This window comes from Rattus norvegicus, chromosome 10 (assembly GCF_036323735.1).
Source record: "Rattus norvegicus strain BN/NHsdMcwi chromosome 10, GRCr8, whole genome shotgun sequence".
In the NCBI taxonomy this organism is placed as follows: domain Eukaryota; kingdom Metazoa; phylum Chordata; class Mammalia; order Rodentia; family Muridae; genus Rattus; species Rattus norvegicus.
The window spans coordinates 60804520-60829777 of NC_086028.1; the positions used below are offsets into that span (position 1 = coordinate 60804520).

The window sequence follows — 25258 nt, forward strand, 5'->3', positions numbered from 1 at the left end:
GTAATCTTTCCACTCTCTGAAAATAGAAATCCCAAGGCAAAACCTCCTTGGCCCTTCAATCTGGCAGTTGCCATGCCCTTGGACTGACTATGCAGAACCACCCTCTTCAGCTCCCAACCCTCTAGCCTGCCACGCCCCCAGCCCCCTCCCTGGGCCATGCTGCAGGGCCCCTACTTTTCCTGCTGATTCACGCGTTGGAACTGTGGGGGCGGGGCTTGGAACTTGGAACAAAGTTCAGACGTGGAGGGGCCGGCAGACAGCCTGGAATTCATACCAGATGTACCCGGAATGTGCAAGCGGAATGCCTGGCATCTCAGAGTCCTGAGGAAGCTGCCCAGCCACCCTACCCATACCTCCCTCCCCTTCTGCCTTTGGTCAGCTGTCCTCTCCCTCATACTCCTGAGAGCCCCTGCTAACCTTCTAAACTATAGCCCCCCTCCCCTTTCTAACCCTCCACAAACCCTCCTTGCAGCTGAATCCCCTAAGAACAAGTCATTTAGCTGATCACAGAACTCATATTTCTGAAGTAAATTATTTTACTTGAGACTTGGGTTCTAACTGCCCTTTGAGTGCTGAAGGTGCTGGAGTCCTTAGCAGGTTGCCAAGAGTTGCTAGTGCCTCCTGGTCTGTAAAGGGACACAGCACAAGTGCATTTAGGAGCCTCTTGCTTCTCACTCAAGGACCCCTCATTAGAAGGTACTGAAACTCAGCCAGAGCTAGGTTCAGATGGCCAGTGGGTCGATGTCCCTGTCACCCAGCTTTCCTGTTTTTCCTCCCCTTCCCTCTAGGAACCTGTGCCTCCCACACGCTCACCTGGCTGAGCCGCAGTAGTTCTTCAGTGGCAAGCTTTATGTCCTGACCCAGCTAAAGCTGCCAGTTGAAGAACTGTTGCCCTCTGCCACTGGCTTCGAGGAGGAAGAGGAGGAGCAGCTTCTTTGCCTATCATCTGGAAGGTGACAGAACTGGGGTTGGGAAGGTCTGGACAGCTGGGGTGACGGCTTTACAGGAGGGAAATCCTGGTCCTCTGGGGAGCCCTTACCCACACTAGCCCAGCAAAAGATTTAGGTTAAAGGCACTGTCTAAATTGGGGAATAGGTGGCTCCACCTCCCCAAGGTTAGTAGATATCTGTGTGGCAATGGGAAGAGGTAGAAGGAAAGTCTATCTGTTTATTGAGACTTCTTTACAGGCCTGGCTTTCTTATCTTCATCACCACCACCACCCCAGCACACACGCACACATGCACGCACACACACGCACACATGCACGCACACATACGCACGCGCGCACACACTTCCCATTCCATGAAGTCCAAAAGTAAATGAACTCAGGGAAAGGGGACACTGTGAGACACTGATCTAAGTAGTCATTTGTGTATTTACATTTCTCTATTTATTTTTAGATTAGTCCAGATTTTGGGTTTAGGGGTACTTACCCTTATACCTGTCTATTTCTCCACTCGTACAATGGGGAATCTGGTAGATAAGTAGGCAGGAGAGCATCAAAAGTCCACTCATGGTGACTCAGAGCCTGGGCTCTTCTCTTTGTGTGGATGGGAACAAAACAGCTCTTCACATGAACTGTTGTCCCTCTCCCCGTCCCGACTACTCACCCAGCTCTGGGGGATTGGGATGGAAGGAAAGGCTGTGGTTAAGAGCCAGGCAAGCTAGTAGGAGGCTAGTCCTCTACTGACTTCTCACCATGCATGAGCGGCCCAAGGCTTTCCCTCCATCTAAAGCAAAACTGTAGCTCTTGGTTGGGTTCTAGCAACCACTGCCATTTATTTTCTGCCTTTGCTTTCCAGGCTAGTGAGACTCTGCTCAATACTGTGCAGGCAAGAAATTGTCTCCTGCAGCCAAGAGGGGAGATGGGTTGTGTGATATGAGTCCCTTCTGCTGCTTCTAGCTCCTGATTCATTCTCATGTATGGGCTTGGTCTCTGATTGTGGTTCACCTTTGGCCCAGTCTTCCTAACAGAAGATGGGTTCAGGGGGTACAGGAAGCTGTTTGTTCTATTTGGCAGGAGGAGGAGTTCTAGCCATTTATGAGAAACTGAAAGTCCTAGGGGATACTAGATTATCTAATCCAGCCCCACCACTGCAGTCTAAGATGAGGGATAGAATGAGTAAGGGACTGTAGCAGATGGGGTGGGGAGGCTGAGTCTGCTCACACACTGCAACAAAGATTGCCCTGTCCCTCGACCTCGCTTTCTTTCCTCCTCACTTCACTGGCCACAGTGTGTCCCTCCAGCACGGGGTGCATGGCTCTGCTGTCTGTCTTCATCCAACATGGAACCTCAGAGGTGAGGAAGGTCAGCCTGCAAACAACAGAGGCAGGCAGAAGTCCAGTGGAGGATGGGGCCTGCAGCCACAAGGGCCTACCTGGACCTTGGTCAGAGGGCCACATAGAAGCCTGGGGAACACCAGGAAAGAGAACAGCCAGCCCGCCTCAGTGAAAGACACACTTCCAGCTATCTCCTCTCTAGACCTACCTCCCTGGGAGATGAAGGGCCTCAAGGAAATATGGTCTCATCTCTTCTCTACCCTGCAGTTTCTATATAAGCAGCCTCAAGGAGCTCGAGCCATCTCTGAAAGGAAATGCACAGCAAATTCAAAAGGAGATTCAAATGTATAACATTATGGAAAAACACTCATGTCTGGGGCTGTAGCTCAATTGGTAGAAGGTTTGCTTAGCATGCACCAAGCCCTGGTTCTGTCTTCTGCATTGCATAAAACTGGACATGATGGCCCAGGCCTGCAATCCCGGCACTCTGGAGGTGGTGGCAAAGGAGCCTACATTCAAGGTCATCCTCTGCTACACCCTGAGTTCTGAGCCAGCCTGGACTAATGAGACTGTCTCAAAAAAAAAAAAAAAGCATTGGTTAGTAATTCAAAGAAGGCAGATGTGGCTGAAATCATTTCCCCTGATCATAATACAACAAGTAAATGAAAGTCAAAAGAAGAGTCTTATGCTTTGTGTGCGGCAGTGTCAACCACTGTAAGAGATGCCTTTTGACCTAGTAACTTTCTGTTAGAAATGTGTCATAAAATATGGATTTGGTTATAAAATGTTCATCTCAGGGTTGTAGTACAGAAAAAGCGAAAGCAACTGTTTGGAAATCCATTCCTTTTCTGCTGTGTGAAAATTTATAGCTGGTAATAGCTTAAGTAAATTATATTCATCTGACAGTGGAGTACTGCATAGCCATCCAAAGTCTTGTAGAAGAAAAATTGAATGGAAATATTAAATATTAACTACTGAAAAGATGATAAAAAGTATGAGCTTGTGACTGATACTGTTTTTAAAATGAGTGCATACTTGTAATACATTGGATTAAAAAAACCACTGAAAGTAGATTTAAAATGTTAAGAGTGTTTTTGTATGGTGGGATAGTACAATTGTGAACTTTCCCCTTATTTTTTCTGTCTTAGTTTTTAATATTAATTGTATATTGCTTTCATATGTTAAATAAAATACAAAGATGAATGTTTTAAATTTCTACCTTTTTATGTGTATGAGTGTTTTAGCTGTGGGTGGTGGGAATCCAACATAGACCTCTGCAAGAGCAGCCAGCGCTAATGTCTGAACCATTTCTTCACCCTCTCTATGTCATTTTTTAAAAATATTTTTATTTTGGGTTGGGGATTTAGCTTAGTGGTAGAGCACTTGCACAGCAAGCACAAGGCCCTGGGTTCGGTCCCCAGCTCCGAAAAAATAAAAAGAAAAAATATTTTTATTTCATATTATGTGTCTGTGGGGGTATGGGTGTGGGTACCTGCAGGGCCCGGAAAAGGGCATCAAATTCCCTAGAGCTGGAGCCACATGCTGTTTGGACCTTCTGATATGAATGCTGGGAATTGAACTCAGGTCCTCTAGAAGAGCAGCATATGCTCCTAGCCACTAAAGCCATCTCTCCCTCCAGTCCTCAGTGGAATTTTGCCTTTGGATAATTTGCTGTAGGAGGGTGGGCTGCACCAAGGGTCGGGTAAAAATGTTTGCCTGGGGTGCCTATTGCTTCTTGAGTGTGTGTGTGTGTGTGTGTGTGTGTGTGTGTGGTGTGCATTGACTGGGAGCTGGGAATCATATCCAGGGCCTTTTCAAGCAAGGTGGGTGCTCTACCACACTAAAGTCAATTCTATGAACTTCATTAATTGTCTGATTCCACCTACTCTCTACACACACAGGAAGCCATTCCTCTGACTTTCTGGCTGTCAGCCAGCTAAGGAGGTGTGGCTTAGATTAAGAAAGGAAATGCTCAAAACCTGTCACTCTTTGAGGGATTTGCTGTTGGAAAGGATGTTCCTCTTAAGGGGGGTCGGGGGGGGTTGTGGAGGGTGGAGGTGGGACTCAAGAAGGGATTCCCCAATAGACTGCTCCAAAACGAGGGCTGCTCTGTTCGGGGAGTACCATGTAAGGTAGCTCTGCCTGACTGGCATGCTCTCAGGTAAAGGTGAGGTGGTGCAAGATTTGGGCCCCTAGGGGTTGGCTCTGTTGGCCCTGTACCTTCTGGTCTGTGGGTAAGGATGACCAGTAGGTGAGAGATGAGGGAACAAGAACAGAAGGTGAAAGTTAGTGGGGCGGAGCCCCAGCCTTATCAGGTGGGGGTAGACTAGGCGTCTTTCTGGAACTCCAAGGGGTTTGGAGACTAGTGGCGTTGGAGAAGACCTCTAGTGCTGTTTTGGAAGGGCTCTGAACTCGGTGGCCGAACTTGATGCCAGGAAGCCCCCAAACTGCTATCTCCAGGCAGGGGCGGGACGCCATCCGTTCCGTGGCTCCACAGGCGGTGGCCCCACAGCTGCGCCAATCACTGTTCAGCCAAGGAATGGGGGCGTGGACAAGCCGGGAAAGTTACAACACGCTAGATAATGCAGGCCAAGAAGCCCCCGGCACAGCCAGGTGGAAAAGACAGATCCCAACTCCTCCGGGGCCATTCGAGGTTCCGGGCATCGGGTACCAGGATCAAAGACACAGACTGAAACCTAGCTGACCTGCCAGACCATGGCATCCGGGGGACTCCTTGTGGCTGGCGCCTCCTTCGCGGCGTTTCAGGGACTGCACTGGGGGCTGCAGCTGATGCCCACCCCGGAATCCGTTCGGGACCGCTGGATGTGGCGGAACATTTTCGTTTCGCTGATGCACAGCCTACTCTCTGGAACAGGGGCACTGGTCGGGTGCGGAACTTGGGGACTGACAAAACACTGAGGGGTGGGGGTGGAGAAGAGGGCCTGAAAGACTGAGGTTGGAACCCTGGATGGGTACCTTTTGGAGTGAATGAGAGGTCTTCAAAGTCTGAAACTGGTTTGAGTTGTAGATGGGTGGGAGTATCTAGTGGGAGAATGGATCTAGGTCTTGGAGAAATTGACCTTAGCTCCTCATCTTATCCAGGCTGTGGCTGTTTCCTCAGATGGTCACCGACCCGATTTATGATCACCCATCGTGGGCACGGGTCCTAGTAGCAGTGTCAGTGGGTGAGTGTACAGAAAAGGCTGAATCAGGAAAGACCTTGTTGGAACAGGAATTCTAGATCCCTCCCCCTCTTTGGAATGGAGCAGATGGTGCTGGAGGTTTGCTGTAATTAAGGACCTGAGAAAAGTGGGACTTGAGACATTTCTCTAGGCTGGGCATCAGCTCCGAGTGAGGTGCCTCATAGTCCTCTCTGGTGGCCGCAGGTTATTTCGTGGCAGACGGAGTTGACATGCTGTGGAATCAGACGTTGGCCCAGGCCTGGGACCTTCTCTGCCACCACCTAGTGGTAAGACTCTGAAGGGAGAGTCTAGACAGAAAGGGAGCGTGCCAAACTCAAGGGCCCAACCTCTCTCTTCAGTGTCCTGTCCTCTGACTTTCCCACAAAGCCCCCTGAAAATCTATTTTCCTTGTCTTGGACTGAATCGGAGAGAGGTTTTGACTGCTAGCCCCTCCTGGGCACTGCCCAAGGAGTTTGGATCTCCCACAAACCTCCAGCTAACCATGAAATCGCCAAATTCAGTTTAGGATGTGGGAATGAGGCAGAAAAGGCCAGAAATGAAAGGTAGGGTGTGCTATGCAAATAGTGTGGCTTTGGGGTGAGAGAGTCTCTGGTCCAGGGCCACTCATGCCACTAGATACGGGTCAGCAGAAAGGTCAGGATTGGAGGGAGTCCTAAAAAATGCTTGGGTAGGGGTTGGGGATTTGGCTCAGTGGAGAGCGCTTGCCTAGCAAGTGCAAGGCCCTGGGTTCGGTCCCCAGCTCCGAAAAAAAAAAAAAAAAAAAAGAAAAGAAAAGAAAAGAAAAAAATGCTTGGGTAATATAAAGTGAATAAATAAAAATACATAAATAGATACTTTTTAAAAGCTACTAGCACGAAGGATGAGACGGAAAGTGGGGGGAAATGCTTGGCTGTCCCCAGTAAGGATCAGGATACTGGGGGTTCAGGTCATGCAAAGTCCTCTGACTTGGAATCTTGCTTGCAGGTAGTGAGCTGCCTCAGCACCGCCGTTGTGTCTGGCCACTTTGTGGGCTTCTCTATGGTATCTCTACTTCTGGAGCTGAACTCCATCTGTCTGCATCTACGGAAGCTGCTGCTGCTCTCCCATAAGGCCTCATCCTTGGCCTTCAGAGTAAGCAGTTGGGCCACCCTGACCACCCTGGTCCTCTTCCGCCTTCTACCTCTGGGATGGATGAGTCTGTGGTTGTTTCAGCAGCACTACCAGGTGTCTCTTGCTCTGGTCATCCTTTGTGGAACTGGGCTGGTCACGGTGGGTAGCATAAGCATCTCATTGGGAGTTCGAATTCTGATCAAGGATGTCTTGCAGCCTCGGCCCTACCCATTTATCCTTGTGCACAAGGAGACTCAGCAAACCAAGACATGTGAGCCTGTCACCAGGAACAATTCCACTCTCAGTCTGAAAGGCATGGAGGTTTTCTCTTCTGTCAACCCTCAGGGAGGTGGGGCTGGGAAGAGGAGGTGGTAACCCACTGCATAGTTTACTGTGTAGCAAGGGCTAAACTGTATCATCAGTGTCTCAGGACCTTTTTCAGGTAACTCACTTCTCTCCCCTTTCCAAGATCCAAGAAGAAATTTGGCGGTTAGTAGCTATGTGCAAACCTAGGCTACTGCTCACTGAATTCCTTTGCTCCTGCGTAAGGACAAACACCGGGAGAAGAGGTCCTTCTAGAATCAGAGAGGCCTGGCATGGAGGGGGCCAGAGCCAGAAGCAGAGAAACTTCATTTATTCTGGAAATGAGATAAGAACACCAGAAACATTATCTGTTGCTGGGAGGGAGGGACATGGCAGTACCAGTGACAGACAGAAGCCAGGCCACAGCAGTTGCTACTGATACTTCCGATCCCCTGGTCAGACTGCAAGTCCCCAGATTATACTCAACCCTACTCTACTGTGTACAGCCTTTAGCTTCTGACCTTTTAAAAGAAATGTAAATTCTTTTTTTTTTTCTTTTCTTTTTTTCAGAGCTGGGGACCGAACCCAGGGCCTTGCGCTTGCTAGGCAAGTGCTCTACCACTGAGCTAAATCCCCACCCCCAGAAATGTAAATTCTTAGATGGATGTGGTATGTCTCCTAAGGCAGCACAGAAGCCCTGAACCATAGAAAAGACTAATATATCCTGTGTGATCACCCAGTGCAAAGCTTTTCATGGCTTTGGTGTTTCGAACATTGAAGTAGAGGCAGAGCAGGGCAGAGGAGCCTCCCATGTCCTCCTGGAGGATCAGGGTAGCTGGCTGGCCCTCTTCTGGAGTCCTGAAGCCTCTCTCCTCCCTGTCTCTGCAGCCAAGTCTCCCATTGCTTATCTCCTCCCTTTCTAGTCAGGATGCCTAGAATACAGAACTGAAGAGCAGATTAAGGTCACTGTTGTACTGAATGGCAGGGCAGAAAGTGATAGCTCTTCATCATCGATAGAAAAGGTACAGGAGGGCCGGAGGGATGGCTCAGCGGTTAAGAGCACTGACTGCTCTTCCAAAGGTCCTGAGTTCAATTCCCAGTAACCACATGGTGGCTCACAACCATCTGTAATGAGATCTGATGCCCTTTTCTGGTGTATCTGAAGACAGCTACAGTGTACTCATAAACATAAAATAAATAAATCTCTAAAAAAATAAAAGAAATGCAGAAGCAAAAAGAAGAGGCAGGGGGTTGGGGATTTAGCTCAGTGGTAGAGCGCTTGCCTAGCAAGTGCAAGGCCTGGGTTCGGTCCCCAGCTCTGGAAAAAAAGAAGAAAAGAAAAAAAAAAAAAAAAAGAAGAGGCAGGAAGGGCTTTTGAAAAGCGGGCCAAGCCGGGCAGTGGTGGTCTTTAATCCCAACACTTGGGAGGCAGAAGCAGATAGATCTCTGAGGCCAGCCTGATCTATAGAGTGAGCTCCAGGACAGCCAAAGCTATACAGAGAAACCCTGTCTTGAAAAAGGATGAAAGGAAGGAAAAAAAGGCACTGTAAAGAAGTGAAGGGAGGGGTTGGGGATTTAGCTCAGTGGTAGAGCGCTTGCCTAGCAAGTGCAAGACCCTGGGTTCGGTCCCCAGCTCCGAAAAAAAGAAAAGAAAAAAAAAAAAAAAAAAGAAGTGAAGGGAGCCAGTCCTAGTAGCACAGGCCAGTAGGATGTGCTGAACAGACAGAGACAGGTGGATCTGAGTTGAGGCCAGCCTGCTACACACATACACACACACACACACACACACACACACACACACACACACACACACACATACACACACACAGAAGTGAGGGGAGTGAAAGACAAAAAGGATGAGGAAGACAGATGTGCACAGAGAGAGGTCTGGGAAGAAGAGAGAAAGATTAAACCTATAGAGAATCCAGGCAAAGAGATCTCGAGGGTAAGGAAGAGCAAAGCTTCAGCAGATTTATTGAGAAAAGTTGTTACAGAGACCGAGAGGAACCCAAATCATAGCATTGGTAAAATGATTACAAACAAAAAAGGCAAGAAAAATAGGGATGTAGGTAGAAAGCAACCCCAAGAAAGGGCCAACTCACGTAGACATCAAAATACTAAAGCAGACTCAGGGGAGATGGGGAGACAGTGGTGAACGGAGAGATTAACAGTGGGAGGAGAGGTGGAAATGGGACAGAGATGGGAGAGGCAGGCATGAGGAAGGTTTGCTGTATAGGAGCAGGAAGCATGATGGGCAGAAGGACAAAGCACAAGCAGCTGCCGTGAGACACAGGGACAGGCTGACACAGACAGAGACCAGCAGGAAGAGGTGGAGTCGGAATCAGGGATGTGCAGTGAGATAGAAGGATAAGCCAGAACAGAGGTAACTACGGGGGAATGGGTGGCAGGGTGGGGACCTGATGACTAGGTAACATCCAAAGGAAGCAAGGGGGAGGAACAAAGGGCTGGGGGAGAGAGAGAGACGGGGGGGTGGTGGTGGTGGTGAATGTTGCTTGAGATCTCCATTACAGTCCGAAAAAATAGGAGCAAAGAGGGGCAGATAGCAAAGACTAGAGCCTGGCAAGATGGCACATGCTGAAAATGCTAGTACTTGGGATTGACAAGCGGAAGGACTAGGAATTCAAGGCCAGCCTGGGCTACATGAGATCCTGTTTTAACAAACAAGCAAACAAACAAACAAACCAAAGAAGAAAGAGCGAAAACACTGGACATGGCAGCCGGAACATTATCTAGCATCCATGAGTCCTGGGTTCAAGTGCTTTGTTGGATAAGGTTCTGGTCACCTTGGTAACACCATGACTAACTCACCATCTTGCCCAGCAACTTGCTGGTAGACTCTGTCTTCCAGGGAAAGGGAGGAGCTTTACTGCAGAGGGAGCATTGAGCCTTAAGGTCTCAGAACACTAACCCTATTGTATATGAAGAAATTGCTCTGCTATGCTACTGTGAATGTGACTGCTTTGAGTCATTTTTCTTGGCTCCAATGGTATCCTGGTCTTCGGTAATGCAGAGTTGTGGAAGCTTTGAGTTGGGAGGATTCCTGTTAAGGTTTCTGTCTCTTTCCCTCTCCTCCCTGTCTTTGTTCTATTTATCCTATGGGATTCTCTGGTGTGTGTGTCTGTGTCTGTGTGTCTGTGTGCGCCTGTGTGCGCCTGTGTGTGTGTGTGTGTATGTCTGTGTGTGCCTGTGTGTGTGTGTGTGCCTGTGTGTGTGTGTGTTTGTGTGTGTGTGTGTGTGTGTGCCTGTGTGTGTGTGTGTTTGTGTGTGTGTGTGTGTGTGTGTGTGTGTGTGTGTGTGTGTGTGTTGGAAATTGGCATGAATGTAGTGAAGGCTAGCATTAGAATTCTCTGCATCCTCCTGCCTCTCTACTCCTTAGATACTGAGTATGGAAGTATACCACCACACCAGGGCAGGCTAAAACATTCTGTGGGGCCTACAAATACCTAGAGTGTTATTAGATCCTCTATGGTCAGAAAACAAACCCAGGGGTCAGGGAACTGTCTCTGTAGGTAAAAACACTTGCTCTCAGGTCTGATAACCTGCGTTTTTTTGTTTGATCTGTGTGTGTGTGTGTGTGTGTGTGTGTGCGCGCGCGCGCGCGCGCGTGTGCACGTGTAGCTCTGGCCAGCCTGGAACTCACAGAGATCCACCTGCTTCTGCCACCTCCCAAGTGCCAAGTGCCAGGATGAAAGGTGTGTGCCTAATTGCCTGAGTTTGAGCCTCAGTTTGCACATGGTACTGAGGCTAGAATAAACTCTCACCAGTTCTCCTTTGACTTCCACATGTGCCCTGCAGCATGGGCCCTCCTTCCCCAAGGAAAAAAAAAATGTTAGAATTTTAAAAAAGGGAGCTGGAGAGATGGCTCAATGGCTAAGAACACTGACTGCTCTTCCAATGGTCCTGAGTTCAATTCCCAGCAACCACGTGGTGGCTCACAACCATCTGTAATTGGATCTGATGCCCTCTTCTGGTGTGTCTGAGGACAGCAACTGAATACTCATATACAAAATAAATACTTTAAAAAAAAGAATTAAAAAAATAGCAAACCTAGATCCTGTGTGATGGTTCAGCAAATAAAGGTATTTTCCACCAAAACTGACCAACTGGTGATAAATAATAGCCTCGTTATGCTATCCTTTGACCTCCACAGCCATGCCATACACATGCACACAATCAAGAAATAAATACATTGGAGGGCTGGAGAGGTGGCTCAGTAGTTAAGAGCACTGACTGCTCTTCAGAAGTCCTGAGTTCAATTCCCAGCAACCACATGGTGACTCACAATCATCTGTAATGGGATCCGATGCCCTCTTCTGGTGTGTCTGAAGACAGCGACAGTGTACTCAATACATGAAATAAATAAATAAATCTTAAAAAAAAAAAAAAAAAGAGGATACAAGCAGAGTTAAGGGTGGAGAAATGCCAAAGCGGACAAGCCAGACACTGATGTCACGGATCAATCAGGTCAAATACATTACCTCTGAAACGCCATTTCCACATCACAATGCTTCGGTTTGACCGTCAGCCAGACTGATGCAGCAACTATTGACTTCTGCACTTTCCGAGACTCCAGTCTCTGTCCAGGGCGATGTCACTTTAACTTTCCTCGCAGACATGACTGCCACTGACGTTGGCCTTGTACAGTAGCTGCCTCTGATCTGGTAGATCCACACACCTTCTACAGAATCCAGACACTGGTGTGACTCAGCCTCAGGGAGCTCTTTCTACAGAGATAAGGGTACAAGCCATGTGTGTTTAATAGTACAAAGTGGGGCTGGAGAAATGGCTCAGTGGTTAAGAGCACCGACTGCTCTTTCAGAGGTCCTGAGTTCAATTCCCAGAAACCACATGGTGGCTCACAACCATCTGTAATGGGATCTGATGCCCTCTTCTGGTGTGTCTGAAGATGGATTAAAGTGTACTCATACACATAAAATAAATAAATAAATCTTTAAAAAAAGAGAGAGAGAGTACAAAGTGAGGGTCCCTGGAAAGGACTCCCTACCCCTACTACTACCGAAAGCACAATCCTTGGGGTAACATTCCAGGGAATGAGTATATGTATTCATGCTGTAGCCCTGGATGCAGTATAGACCAGGGTGGTTTCACATTTCAGAGATCCCTTTGCCTCTGCCTCCCAAGAGCTAGGATCAGAGGCGTGCACCACTGTACTCGGCTCATGATTTACTTAGCTTTATCCTATATGTGCAAATGTTAGCCTGCATGTATGTATGCACACTGTGTGCATTCCTGGTGCCCCAGAGGCCAGAAGAGGGTGTTGTTGGATTCCCTGGAAGTGAGGTCCTAATGTGTGTGCTGGGGATGAAACTTGGTTCATCTGCAGTATGTGCTCTTAACTGCCCAGCCATGTCTCCAGCCTCAGATTTTCCAGTTAATAGTTACTTTCTCACTCAGACCTATCTGCGCATGCCCTCAAGAACTTCTTCATCTCTGTGACCTTCACTGGTCAATTGCCATTGGTAGACTTGCAGATCCCAAGTGATACAAGAGATGAAAGAACTAGAGTACCATGAGCTCACCTGTTCTCTGTAGCCACCAGCTCAGAGCATACTTTGCCTCAGCCTCCTGCCCTTCCTTCCCCTAAACCTAAGTCTTTGCCCACTCCAAATGTGCTCCTCCCCCATAGTAATCCAGTGGTCACTGGGCCCTAGAGAGATGGGGCAAGCAGTGGGTACAGGTTAAGGCGGCCGGAGCAGTACTTCTTTCCTGTATATTGAGTCTTAAAAATTCATACAAACTTTGTGTTCCGTTTCTAAATATAACCCCATCTGTTTCAACACAAAATGCAAAAACAAAAGGTTTCAAAATGCTACTTGAAATGATTGAAAAGTTTCAATACTTGATTTTAAAATGTCTTTAACTCTTTAAACAAATTTTAAATGTTATTATAAAAAACATGTTACAAATAAAAAAAAAGATACCACAGAATGAAATTAACCAGATCCAAAAACAGTAGGCCTCAGTGAACTTGTAGTTACAGTAGCCATTTGGAGCGGAGGCTTGGTGCTTCAGCTGAATTTTATACTTTCTTTATAGAATGTATTTTATGCACCTGTCCACTGCTGGAAACAAAACATCCACCAGAGAGTTAGAATTAGATGTCATTTAGCTTTTTTTCTCTTTCATAACCCTTCTTCATTCCCTGCATTAATCCTACCTCATCCCTGTCCTCTTTTCTACATCTTAAACTGAATCCACATGTACAGTTGTTTATATAAATACATATATCATTGTCCAGACTCTGCGTATGAGGGAGAATATGCATGTTTTTTTTTAAGATTATGTGACCTTGTGAAGTGCCTAGAGGACTGGTCTGCAGCTACTTAGTCGTATATGGTGTTTGCTACAGGACTGAACTGCTGCCAAAGAAGATCGAGCTCACCCCCAAAGAACTATTGCTGAACAGGTCCACTCCCCCTCATCCTAATAACGTTTCTCTGCTGGGTGGTGGGCTAGAGGAGAGGTTGAACCCTTATTTAAAGTAGGTGGCAAAAAATTTTACACCTTGCTCAATATTATACATTCCAAATGCTTCCATCTTTCCACAAATTTTGTGATTACATTTTTCTTCAGAGCTGAATAGTATTCCATTTTACATACAGACCAATTCTTCACTATCTATTCATCTGTTGAGGAACAACGAGGCTGGCTCCAACTCCTTGGTCTAGTGAATAGGGCAGTGATAAATATGGCAGTGCAGATAACTCTATGGTAGGGTGTGTTGTTCTCTGGGTATAGATCCGGGAATGAAATAGTGGGGTCATAGGAGAAAAATCTCCAAACTGATTTTCACCATGGCTGTGCTAGTTTGAGCTCCCCCTAACAGTGACAGTGAGAATTCCACATCCTTTCCAACATCTGTTGTCAGATTTGTTGATGTTAGCCACTGTGAATGGCGTGAGATGCTATCTCAGAGTAGTTAGAGTTTGCATTTCCCGAATGGCTGGGATATTGGACACTTTTTTTTTTAAAGATTTATTTATTTATTATATATAAGTACACTGTAGCTGTCTTCAGATACACCAGAAGAGGGCATCGGATCTCTTTACAGATGGTTGTGAGCCACCATGTGGTTGCTGGGAATTGAACTCAGGACCTCTGGAAGAGCAGTCGGGTGCTCTTAACCGCTGAGCCATCTCTCCAGCCCCCCGAACACTTTTAAAAATAGTTGCTGTTTTGTTTTGTTGCGTTTGTTTTGTTTGTTTGTTTTGTTTGTTTGTTTGTTTGTTTTTAGACTCCATTCAGTACATTTGCCCATTTATTGGTTCGAGTTTTATTTCCTTGGCATTTAGTTTCTGCGATTCTTGTCATCTCTGGCTATTAGCCCTGTATCTGAAGAGTAGCTGATACAGATTTTCTCCCATCCTGTGTGCTGTTTGTTAACTCTGCCCATTATTTCCTTTGCAACTCTTTATTTTCTCATAGAGTCCGGTCTGATGATGATGGTTACTTCTGGTGCTGTTGGTGTTCTATCCAAAAAGTTCTTGCACACCAATATCTTGAAGGGTATATCCCCTATGTCTTCTAGAAGTGTCAGTGTTTCAGGTTTTAAATTAAGGGTTTTTTCTTTTAAAAGATTTATTTATTTATTTAATATATATGAGTACACTGTAGCTGTCTCAGACACACCAGAAGAGGGCATCGGATCCCCTACAGATGGTTGTGAGCCACCATGTGGTTGCTAGGATTTGAACTCAGGACCTCTGGAAGAGCAGCCACTGCTCTTAACCACTGAGCCATCTCTCCAGCCCTAAATTAAGGTTTTTGATCCATCTTAAATGGTATTAGAATGATTTTTAACATATTTACAAACTGTTGAGCAAAGCTACCAGTGCTGCGATCTAAGGAAGCAGTGTCATTTCATTTTTTCTTCTTTGCTCCCCGTCTAACAAACATTTATAAAGGACACACTATGTCCCAGGCGATCTGGGTGAGGTACAATAACAATGAGTAAAGGAGCCGGAGCCCCAGGTTCAGGAGCCTACAGTCAGCATTTTCTTAAACGGGGTAAATGGGAGCCCCTCAGAGGATGGACTGGGAATGATGGCTACAGAGCCATGTGACCCATAGGACCCATAGCCTGGGAGGGGATGGACTACATACAGAGGTAGGCTTGCTGCATCCTGACATCCAAGCGGCGGTCAGACCCTTACTTAGAACCTTTCTATCCAAGCCTGCACCCTTCCCAGTGTCTTCCAGGCTGTGCATAGCAACTGTACTAAGTTAGGAAACATAGGTCTCCTCTAGCTATCCCATCTCCTGTAGACCTTATACACATGTGCAGTAAATCACACCACCCCTCACAACCCCGCCTCCCACACCTCCCTGTTCAGAATGGCTCTCACACTCTTTTGCCACTTCTGCCGTCCCATCTGCATTTGAATAACCATCAGCTCTAGCCTGTATAACAACGAAGGCCTTACAGATATTCTCCACAGTCTGTGATTGTTTAAAAAAAAAAAAAGCCAATCTATCATGACTTTCTCTGCCTGAGACATCCAGTGGCCTGTGTGTTTATGAGTGCCTGTGTGTCAGAAACAGGATACCCAGAGCCTTTTTTTTTTTTTTCTTTTTTCTTTTTTTCGGAGCTGGGGACCGAACCCAGGGCCTTGCGTTTGCTAGGCAAGCGCTCTACCACTGAGCTAAATCCCCAACCCCTACCCAAAGCCTTTTAATTCGGGTTCCACCATAGCCGTGTACCCCCTTTTCCTTAACACTTATTGGACTTGTCCTTTGCCAATTTCATTCATGTATAAAGTGCATCCTGTCTAGCTTCATCCTTAAGACAAAAGCATGGGCTGGAGAGATGGCTCAGTGGTTAAGAGCAGTGACTGCTCTTCCAGAGGTCCTGAGTACAGATCCCGGCAACCACATGGTGGCTCACAACTATCTGTAATGAGATTTGATGACCTCTTCTGGTGTGTCTGAAGACCGCTACAGTGTGTGTGTGTGTGTAATCTTTTTTAAATATTTATTTATATTAGGTATATGAATACACTATCACTGTCTTCAGACACACCAGAAGAGGGTGTCGGATGCCCATTACAGATGGTTGTGAGCCACGATGTGGTTGCCAGGATTTGAACTCAGCACCTCTGGGAGAGCAGTCAGTGCTCTTCACCTCTGAGCCATCTCTCCAGCCCAATCTTTTTTAAAAAAGACAAAAGCAAAGCTCATCAAGTGGTTTGTCTTCACACTCGCTACTCTCTGCCTTACTCTTTGTATAGCTTTCTTTAGTTTAACTATCTCATGCTCTTCCCTCCCTCCGTCCTTTCCTCCTTTCTTTCCTTCTTTTTATTTCCATAGAGATTCACTTTGTATCCACGCTCATCTCAAACTTGAAATAAATCTCTTACCTCAGTCCCCTGAGCACTGAGAGAGCTCTTCTGCAGTTTCCCGTGTACTCCCATCCACTCCTCACTTCTAATATGATTAAAGCTTTGATGATATTAGTAACTGGGCTGGGGATGTAGCTTAGTTGGTAGAGTACTTGTCTAATACACACTAAGCCCTAGACTTCCCCGAACCCAGCACTGTATGACTACATAGACCAGGCATAGTGGTGCAGGGCTATAAACCCAGCACTTGGGAAGGAAGTACAGGCAGCAGGATTGGACAATCAGATCATCCTCACCTCTTGAGTTTGAAGCCAAGTAAAGTAGCATCTACCTTTAATCCCAGCACTCTGGAGGCAGAGGCAGACAGAGGACTGTGAGGTCCTATGCTCTATAAAGCCAGGGCTACATAGTGACACCTTGACTCAAAGTAAGCCTGTTTTTGCATAATTACAGGTGGATGCAGTGCCTGCTCATTCTTAATTGGTTGGTTGGTTTTTTGTTGTTGGTTTTTTGGTTTGTTTGTTTTTTTTTTTGTTTTGTTTTGTTTTGGTTTTTTGGAAGTGGAAGGTGAATAAGTAACTCCTGAAAGTGAAGGTCCACAAAACAGCCATGCTTATTAGTTGGGAAATACATACTAAAACAATCAGTTAAGTCAGTGAACAACCTTAAACACAGTCTGTAGCCCGGGGCCCTTTAGAACTCTCCATGCCTGAATTACTGATATGAACCATGACACAGGCTGAGATAAGCCTCCTTGCAAGGAGACCGGGCAGAAGCTTTCATCCTTGTTAGCAAATCTTTGTTACAGGCTTTATTGGATTTTATTGCTTTCTCTCCTTTTTTTTTTTTTGTTTTTTTGTTTTTTTTGTTTTTTTTGTTTTTTTTGGTTCTTTTTTTTCGGAGCTGGGGACCGAACCCAGGGCCTTGCGCTTCCTAGGTAAGCGCTCTACCACTGAGCTAAATCCCCAGCCCCTTTTTTTGTTTTTTTAATCATATTTATTTACTTGTTGGAGGGAAGCCTAATCATCATAGCCCATGTATGTGAACACCACAGCACATGTGTGTGAGCACCAATAGCATGTGTCTGAGCACCACGGCATATGTGTGTGAGCACCATAGCACATGTGTGTGAGCACAACAGCACATGTATGTGAGCACCACAGCACATGTATGTGAGCACCACAGCACATGTATGTGAGCACCACAGCACATGTATGTGAGTACCACAGCACATGTGTGTGAGTACTATAGCATGTGTGTAGAGTTCAGAGGATAACTTGAAGGAGGCTGGTTTTTTTCTCCTACTGTGTGGGTCTCAGGGGTGGAACTCAGGGTCAGCCTTGGTGGCAAGCTCCTTTATCCACAGAGTCATCCTGCCAGCCCAGCTTTCTCCTTTTTCTTTGTTATGTCTATCCACTCTGTTCAAGGCTAACTTGTGACCTCTTGTTATCGGAACTGCTTGTAAGAGCAAGAGTAGCTGTGGACATCTGTGTTTCCAGGACTCCATCCCCGGCATGGATGATTCAGGAAAGAAACGCATCACCAAAGAGTTCCACTACCTCAACCAGCAGATGTTTACCTCCCATATAACCTTGTGGGGTGGGCGAGCCTTGTGATTTATCTTTAGGATTTCACGGGCATGATTGCAGCCGGTCTACTCCATGACCAAAATGATGACGGCGGCTGACAGAAAGAAACAGCTACACTATAGTGCTACTAACCTGGCTCTAGTTTTTTCTTTCTGTTTTCTTTTCCTCCCCCCTATGGCACTGAGAATTGAACCCAGGACGGCAAGTGCTTCGCCAAGTGAGCTACATTCCCAGACCTAATTTTCCACTTCTTTCTTTCCCTTTAGATTTTATTTTCTTTTCTTTTTTTTTTTTTTTTTTTTTTTTCCGGAGTTGGGGACTGAACCCAGGGCCTTGCGCTTGCTAGGCAAGCGCTCTACCACTGAGCTAAATCCCCAACCCCTAGATTTTATTTTCAATTATTTGTATTTACATGTTTGTGTGTCTGTGTATGTGTTTGTGTGTATGTATCAGTATGCCATGTCTACACAGAAAGAAACCTGAGAAGGCCAGAAAAGAGTGGATTACAGGGGCTATGAGCAGTCCTGTGGGTGCTTGGGATTAAAGGCATGCGCCACCACCGCCTCCGCTGCCACCGCCACCACCATCATCACCACCATCTGGCCTTCAAGTTCAATTCTCATCATCACAAAACCAAACAAGACAAGGACCTGCAAGATGGCTTACCAGGTAAAGAAGTTTGCCTTGTAAGCCTGAGGACCTGAGTTCACTGTCTGGAACCCATGCAAAGGTGGAAGGGGAGAACTAGCTCTATGATGTTGTCCTCTGCCCTCCACATGTGTGTCATTGGATGAATAGTGCTCCCATACACACATTAAGAATGGATAACATGGGGCTGGAGAGATGGCTCAGTGGTTAAAAGCACTGGCTGCTCTTCCAGAGGTCCTGAGTTCAATTCCCAGCCACCACATGGTGTCTCACAACCATCTATAATGGGATCTGATGCCCTCTTCTGGTGTGTCTGAAGACAGTGACAGTGTATTCACATACATAAAATAAATAAATTTTTTTTTTTTGGTTCTTTTTTTTGGAGCTGGGGACCAAACCCAGGTCCTTGTGCTTCCTAGGTAAGCGCTCTACCACTGAGCTAAATCCCCAGCCCATAATTTTTTTTAAAAAAAGAATAAATAACACTATAAAATTAGATTAGTAACTTTTTTTTTCTTTTTTTTTTTTTTTTTTCGGAGCTGGGGACCGAACCCAGGGCCTTGCGCTTGGTAGGCAAGCGCTCTACCACTGAGCTAAATCCTCAACCCCGATTAGTAACTTTTATGTTGAAAGTGGTTGCGTATGCAACCAGAACACAGGGAGCAGAAAGGCGAGCATGTTTCCATGAACATCAGTGAAGGGAAAATGAATGCATTTCTTGTACACTGTGCTGGGAGTCTTACTGAGGGTTTCTATGCTGTGATAGAAACACCCTGATCAAAATCAGCCTGGGGAGGAAGCTGTTTGTTTTGGCTTATGTGTCTACAGCATGGTCCATCACCCAGGGAAGTCAGGGCAGAAATTCAGACAGGGCAGGAACCTGGAGGCAGGAGCTGATGCAGAAGCCATGGCCCTGCTTACTGTTGCTCCTGGCACATGGGCAGTACTAGCCCAGGGGTAGTAGGTAACAAGCGCTAATCCGAGAGACACCAAAATCACAAGTGATAAAAGAGATGGGCAACGGGGCTGGGGATTTAGCTCAGTGGTAGAGCGCTTACCTAGGAAGCGCAAGGCCCTGGGTTCGGTCCCCAGCTCTGGAAAAAAAAGAACCAAAAAAAAAAAAAAAAAAAAAAAGAGATCGGCAAATTGGACTTCATCCGAATGAAGGTGTAGTGTCAGTAAATACCACCAAGAAAGTAAAGAGGAGCCGGGGCTGGTGGCACAGGCGGGAAATCCAAGCTACTGGGTGGACTGCGGGAGGACAACAGCTAGTTCAAGGCCTGCCTGGACTCCAGAGTTGATCAAAAGCAGCATGGTTAGTTCAATGAGACTCTGCCAAGGCCAGTGCACAGGAGAGATGGCTCAGTGACTAAGAGCGTTACCTCTCTTGCAAAGGACCTAAGCTCAATTCCCAGTACCGACATGGGCACTCACAACCATCTATAACTTTAGTTTCAGGGGCTCCAATGCCCTTTTCTGATCTCCATGGTAACAGGCATGTACACAGTGCACATACATACATACATACATACATATACACACATACATACATACACACACAGGTAAAACATATTCACATAAAATAGTAAGCAGATAAATCTTAAAAGGAGAGGACTGGAGAGATGGTCCAATGGCTAAGAACACTTGTTCTTACAGAGGACTTCTGTTTGATTCTCAGAATCCACGTGGTGGTTCACAACCATCTGTAATTCCTGTTACAGGGATCCAAGGTTCTGTCTTCTGTGGCACCAGGAATATATGTGGTGTACATACATACATGTATACACTCATATACATAAAAGGTTTTTAAAAAGGAGGCTGGGTCTGTAGCTCAGAGGCAGAATGCTTGCCTAGTGTGCACTGTAAGGCTCTGGGTTCACTCTCTAGCACCACAAAAGATCATGAAACCAGCAATACAGAGCCTCTGAACCACAGCCTGGGAATGTAACCCAGCCAGTGCAGCGCTTACCTGGCATATACGAAGGTCGGGATAAATTGATTGTGGTGGTGCACACCTACAAGTCCAGTACCTGGGAAATAGTGTCAGGATGATCAAAAGTGGCATCCTTGGTCACATAGAGAATTTGAGACCTGTCTGGTCTGCTGATCTATTTGGGATTCTGTCTCAATAAATAAAAGAAAGAGAGAAAAAGAAAAGAATTCCTATGATCGTCTTAACCTCTGACCTCTGTTAAGAGACTGTGTTCATCAAATCTTATCAGAAATTCACTGGCCGTCCTCTGAAAACCCACCCCAGAGTCTCTGTTCAGAGGACCCAGGCACCCACTGAATATAGTGGTGTCTGGTTATCAGCATCCAGAACTAAGACGGGACAGCCATGAGGTTGAGAACAGCTTGGACTACATAGTTTCAACAAACGAAAGCAAGGGATCTGCGTAGATGGGGCTTTAAATTTTTTTCTTTGAATTAATTACCTAACGGGGAAGGTTGTTTTGAATACATGCATGTCTGTGTGCCTGGAACCCCAGGAAGCCAGAAGAGGGCATCCGGATCCCCTGGAACTACTGTTACAGACGGTTGTGAGCAGCTGTGTGGGTGCTGGCGAGCAAATCTAGGTCTCTGAAAGAGTCATCTCTTCGCTCTCCCCTTTTAAAAACTCTCTGCAATCCTCCTGCCTCTGTCCCCTCATGTTAATGATACAGGTATAGGGTACTATGCCTTGTCTAGGAATAGGAATTTCTTCCAAGAAGATACACATGCTAAAGCAAGTATAAACCTTAGATAAGTTATGCCGAGTTAAAGAAGTCAGTCACAAAAGACCTCTCTGCTCAAGAATATCTGTATGAAATATTGAACATGTGAACTCTAAGACAGAAATCTGGGGCTGAGGAAGAATGCAGTTCTAATGGCTACAACATTTCTTTCTTGAATGATGAGCATATTCTAGAATTAAATAATGGTGATAACTCAGCAGATATACTAAAACTCATTGAATTGTGCACTTTAAATGAATGTAATAAAACTTGACTCAATAATGTAGTTTAGAAGATGTATAGATGTGTGTGTGTGTGTGTGTGTGTGTGTGTGTGTGTGTGTTAAACATTTCTTGGCAGCAACAAAAATACAGTTTTTTTTTTTTTTCGGAGCTGGGGATCGAACCCAGGGCCTTGCGCTTCCTAGGCAAGCGCTCTACCACTGAGCTAAATCCCCAGCCCCAAAAATACAGTTTTAACTGGGTGGTGGTGGCGTGTTAGAGGACAGACTGTTTACAGAGTGTGTTCCAGGATAGCCAGGCATGTTACACAGAGAAACACTTCCTCAAAAAAAAAATTGATAACAATAATAAAAACAATGAAAACAATGACAAGTTTCTCTACATTCTAAAAAGAATAATGATAATAATATAACGATAATAGAAACAATGTAACAAGTTTCTCTACACTCGTAGCTTATTTTGAAAAGTTTAACACTTTTGCTGGGTGGAGATGGACCAGATCTTTAATCCCAGCTCTCAGGAGGCAGAGGCAGTAAATCTCTTCATTTCAATGACAGTCTGTTCTACATAGCAAGTTCCAGGACAGCCAGGACATTTCTCAAGACAACAAAATAAAAGATGGTTTAACATTTTTTTTTCTTTTTTTCGAAGCTGGGGACCGAACCCAGGGCCTTGTGCTTGCTAGGCAGGCGCTCTTCCACTGAGCTAAATCCCCAACCCAACAACTTTTAAAGAGATTGATTTGTTTTTATTTTATGTATTTGTGTGAGTGTCTGTGTTTGTGCACCACATGTAGACAGGTGGCTATAGAGGTCAGACGCGGGTGTTGGATTGTCTGGAGCTGGAGTTACAAGTGGTTATGAAATGCCCTGTACTTACCTAGGAAGCGCAAGGCCCTGGGTTCGGTCCCCAGCTCCGAGAAAAAAAAAAAAAAAAAAGAAATGCCCTGTAGGAGCTAGGAAGGAAAGCCAGGCCCTCTGCGAGATCAACAAGTGCTGTTAACCACCCTGCCATCTCTCGATCTTCAGAGAATGTGTTATGCATAATCATAGTATGACAGTCAGACTGGAAAACTGACGTTCCTATAATACTATTAATGAAACTACAGACTCTCCTGGAACATTACCAGAACATGGAGCAATGTCTACCACATAGTGACATTCACTGCAAGGACTTTACAATAGTGACCATGATAACATTGACGCGAAACTTGCTACCACTCCCGGGTGTGTCTGCCGGCTGTTTCTAAGGAGTAATATTAGTTTCTGTCCTAACTTTGTTCCTTCTTTTCCTCCCTCCCTCTGCTATTTCTTCTTACTCATCTTCTACTTTGCACTCCTCTCTCCCTCTCCTCTTTTAACAGAGTCGTGCTATGCAGCCCAGATGCCACCTCTTGCCTCAGCCTCCCCAGTGTTGGAAAATACTCTTTCCACAGGTTCATGCTAGGAGTCTGGAAACAGCTTGATGGTAGAGGGACCCTGGGTCAAGTCCTGGGCTCAATTCTTTTCTTTTCTTTCTTCTTTTTTTCGGAGCTGGGGACCGAACCCAGGGCCTTGAGCTTGCTAGGCAAGCGCTCTACCACTGACCTAAATCTCCAAACCCCTGGGCTCAATTCTTAACACTGAGAGAAAGATAAACACAAGAGTTCTATTGTAGCCTTTCGATTGTAACAGTTCTGGCCACCTGGAATTACTTTGTTTCTGATCTTTTACTCCGGTGGAATCCTTTTCATCCACCTTTTTTCATCAGACAGAATACAGACCCTCCTTGCAATACTTGGAAATGCTCTACTGCCAGTTACATCCTCAGTCCTGCTCCTATATTTTTTCCAACCTTCCTTCTAAGGCCTTTATAGGTTCATGATTTACACTGAACAGTTTTTGTCTATAGCATGTTATTATTGCCTGATAGAGGAAAGAGAAGAGAGAAAAGAAAGTCATTACCAATGAAATCCCCCAGAGACATTTCTAAGTTTTCTAGGTTATCTCTTCCCATCTTCCAAGGAAAAACTGTTATTTTATTTTAGCTTTGATACAGTCTCTCTATGTATCCTTGGCTGTACTGGAACTCTCTATGTAGATTAGGTTGGCCTCAAAAACACAGAGATCACCTGCCTCTGCCTCCCAAGTTCTGGGATTGCTATCCTGACTGGCAGGGTTTTTATTTTTATTCTTTATTTTATTGTTTGCTGTGCCAGGCATTAAATCTAGTACCTTACTTAGAATAAGCAAGCATTAACCTCAGAAACCCTGACCCTGAAGTCATTAGCATGCTCTGCTACAAGCTCTACAAGAATCTTTAGGGAGGTTGGGAATTTAGCTCAGTGGTAGAGCGCTTGCCTAGCAAGCACAAGGCCCTGGGTTTGGTCCTCAGCTCCGGGGGGGGGGGGGGGGGGGGAAGACAAGACAAAACGAATCTTTAGGGTTTGGGAGAGATAGCTTAGGGGTTAAAAAGATTTATTGATTTTGCAGGGGACCCCAATTCCTGGTACCCAAGTGGTGGATCATATCTACCTCCATTCCAGGGAATCTAATGTCTTCTTTTAATCTCTCTGGGTACCAGGCATGTTTGTGGTGCACAGGCATACTATGTGAAGGCAAAACATTAATCCATATATTTTTTCTTTTTTCTTTTTTTTTTTTTTGGAGCTGGGGACCGAACCCAGGGCCTTGCGTTTGCTAGGCAAGCGCTCTACCACTGAGCTAAATCCCCAACCCCAATCCATATTTTTTAAAATTAATTTTTAAAAACTATTATTTGGTACACTTTGTTTTGTTTTTGAGGTGTGGTCTTATGTAGCAAAGTTTGGTCTTAAACTCTACAAAGCCAAGGAAGAATTTGAATTTCTTTTTGAAAAAATATTATTTTATGTATATGGGTGTTTGGGTTGCATGTATGTGCACCATGTGTGTTCTGTATCTGCAGAGGGCAGTAGAGGGATCAGATCCTGTAGAATCAGAATTACAGGCAGTTGTGAGGCACCATGTGATTGCTGGGAACCGAACCAGGTTCTCCGGAAGAACAGTCAAGGCTCTTATTCATTCAGTCATTTTTCCAGGCCCAGACTTTTTTTTTTTTTCTTTTTCTTTTTTTCGGAGCTGGGGACCGAACCCAGGGCCTTGAGCTTGCTAGGCAAGAGCTCTACCACTGAGCTAAATCCCCAACCCCCAGGTCCAGACCTTGAATTTATGATCATCCTGTCTTTACAGCTCCCTGTGCCCCACCTCCACTACCCAGTGTCCCACGAGTGCTGAGATCCCTAAGGTCTATGCGTTGCCAGAAATCGAATGAACCAAGGGCCTCCTGTACACCGTACTCTGAGGTTCATTCCCAATCCAGATCATACATTCTTGCCAGACTTCCTTCTGCTTTGGACGTTCCAAGAGTTATTTGACTCTTTGGTACACAGTGAGCACTCTTAACCATAATATAACGAAGGAATAAAAGAACAAAGGATTCATTGAGTAGGAGCTAGTACTGCATATCAGCTCTGAATTCCTGAGAGTAAATACAAGAAAAATGTGCAACGTAGGCAAACTTATTAAAATTGTTATGGCTTTGGCTTTTGGGGAGCAATGTTAAAAGCCAATTAAATGTCAGTTCTATTACAGGCCTCCTAAACCAAACTGACTGGCGGAAGGCGGGGCGTGAGTCTACCCCGGCCCCACCCCTCGCAGTGAAATCCGCTTTTAGACCCGCCTCCCCGACGCGAATTTTACCGTCAATTGGGGTTTTCGCTAATCCATCGAAGCATCTCGCCTCCTATTGGGTGAGCTTCTGAACCTGGTTGCGCACTTCCTGGAGTTGGGA

The 25258-nt window shown here is 45.8% G+C and overlaps 1 protein-coding gene and 2 non-coding genes across 8 annotated transcripts; all 3 read left to right on the forward strand.

Moving 5' to 3' along the window:
* Positions 1–558: 558 nt before the first annotated feature.
* Mir6326 (microRNA 6326) lies at positions 559–669 on the forward strand. The gene has a single exon (NR_106698.1). It is a non-coding gene; the product is annotated as a microRNA 6326 (primary transcript).
* Positions 670–811: 142 nt separating this feature from the next.
* On the forward strand, positions 812–906 carry Mir22 (microRNA 22). Its single transcript, NR_031824.1, has one exon. It is a non-coding gene; the product is annotated as a microRNA 22 (primary transcript).
* Positions 907–4871: 3965 nt separating this feature from the next.
* Tlcd2 (TLC domain containing 2) lies at positions 4872–8098 on the forward strand. Of its 6 annotated transcripts, none has more exons than XM_039087342.2 (6): positions 4996–5168; positions 5383–5465; positions 5667–5749; positions 6447–6686; positions 6789–6885; positions 7042–8098. In XM_039087342.2, the coding sequence occupies exons 1-6, from the start codon at positions 4996–4998 to the stop codon at positions 7083–7085; spliced, it is 720 nt and encodes a 239-aa protein (XP_038943270.1). In that variant the 3' UTR covers positions 7086–8098. The 6 variants fall into 6 exon arrangements, with proteins under 6 accessions (NP_001385776.1, XP_038943270.1, XP_038943272.1 ...); XM_039087344.2 differs by having other exon boundaries at positions 6447–6593; XM_039087341.2 differs by having other exon boundaries at positions 6447–6885.
* The last annotated feature ends 17160 nt before the right edge of the window (positions 8099–25258 follow it).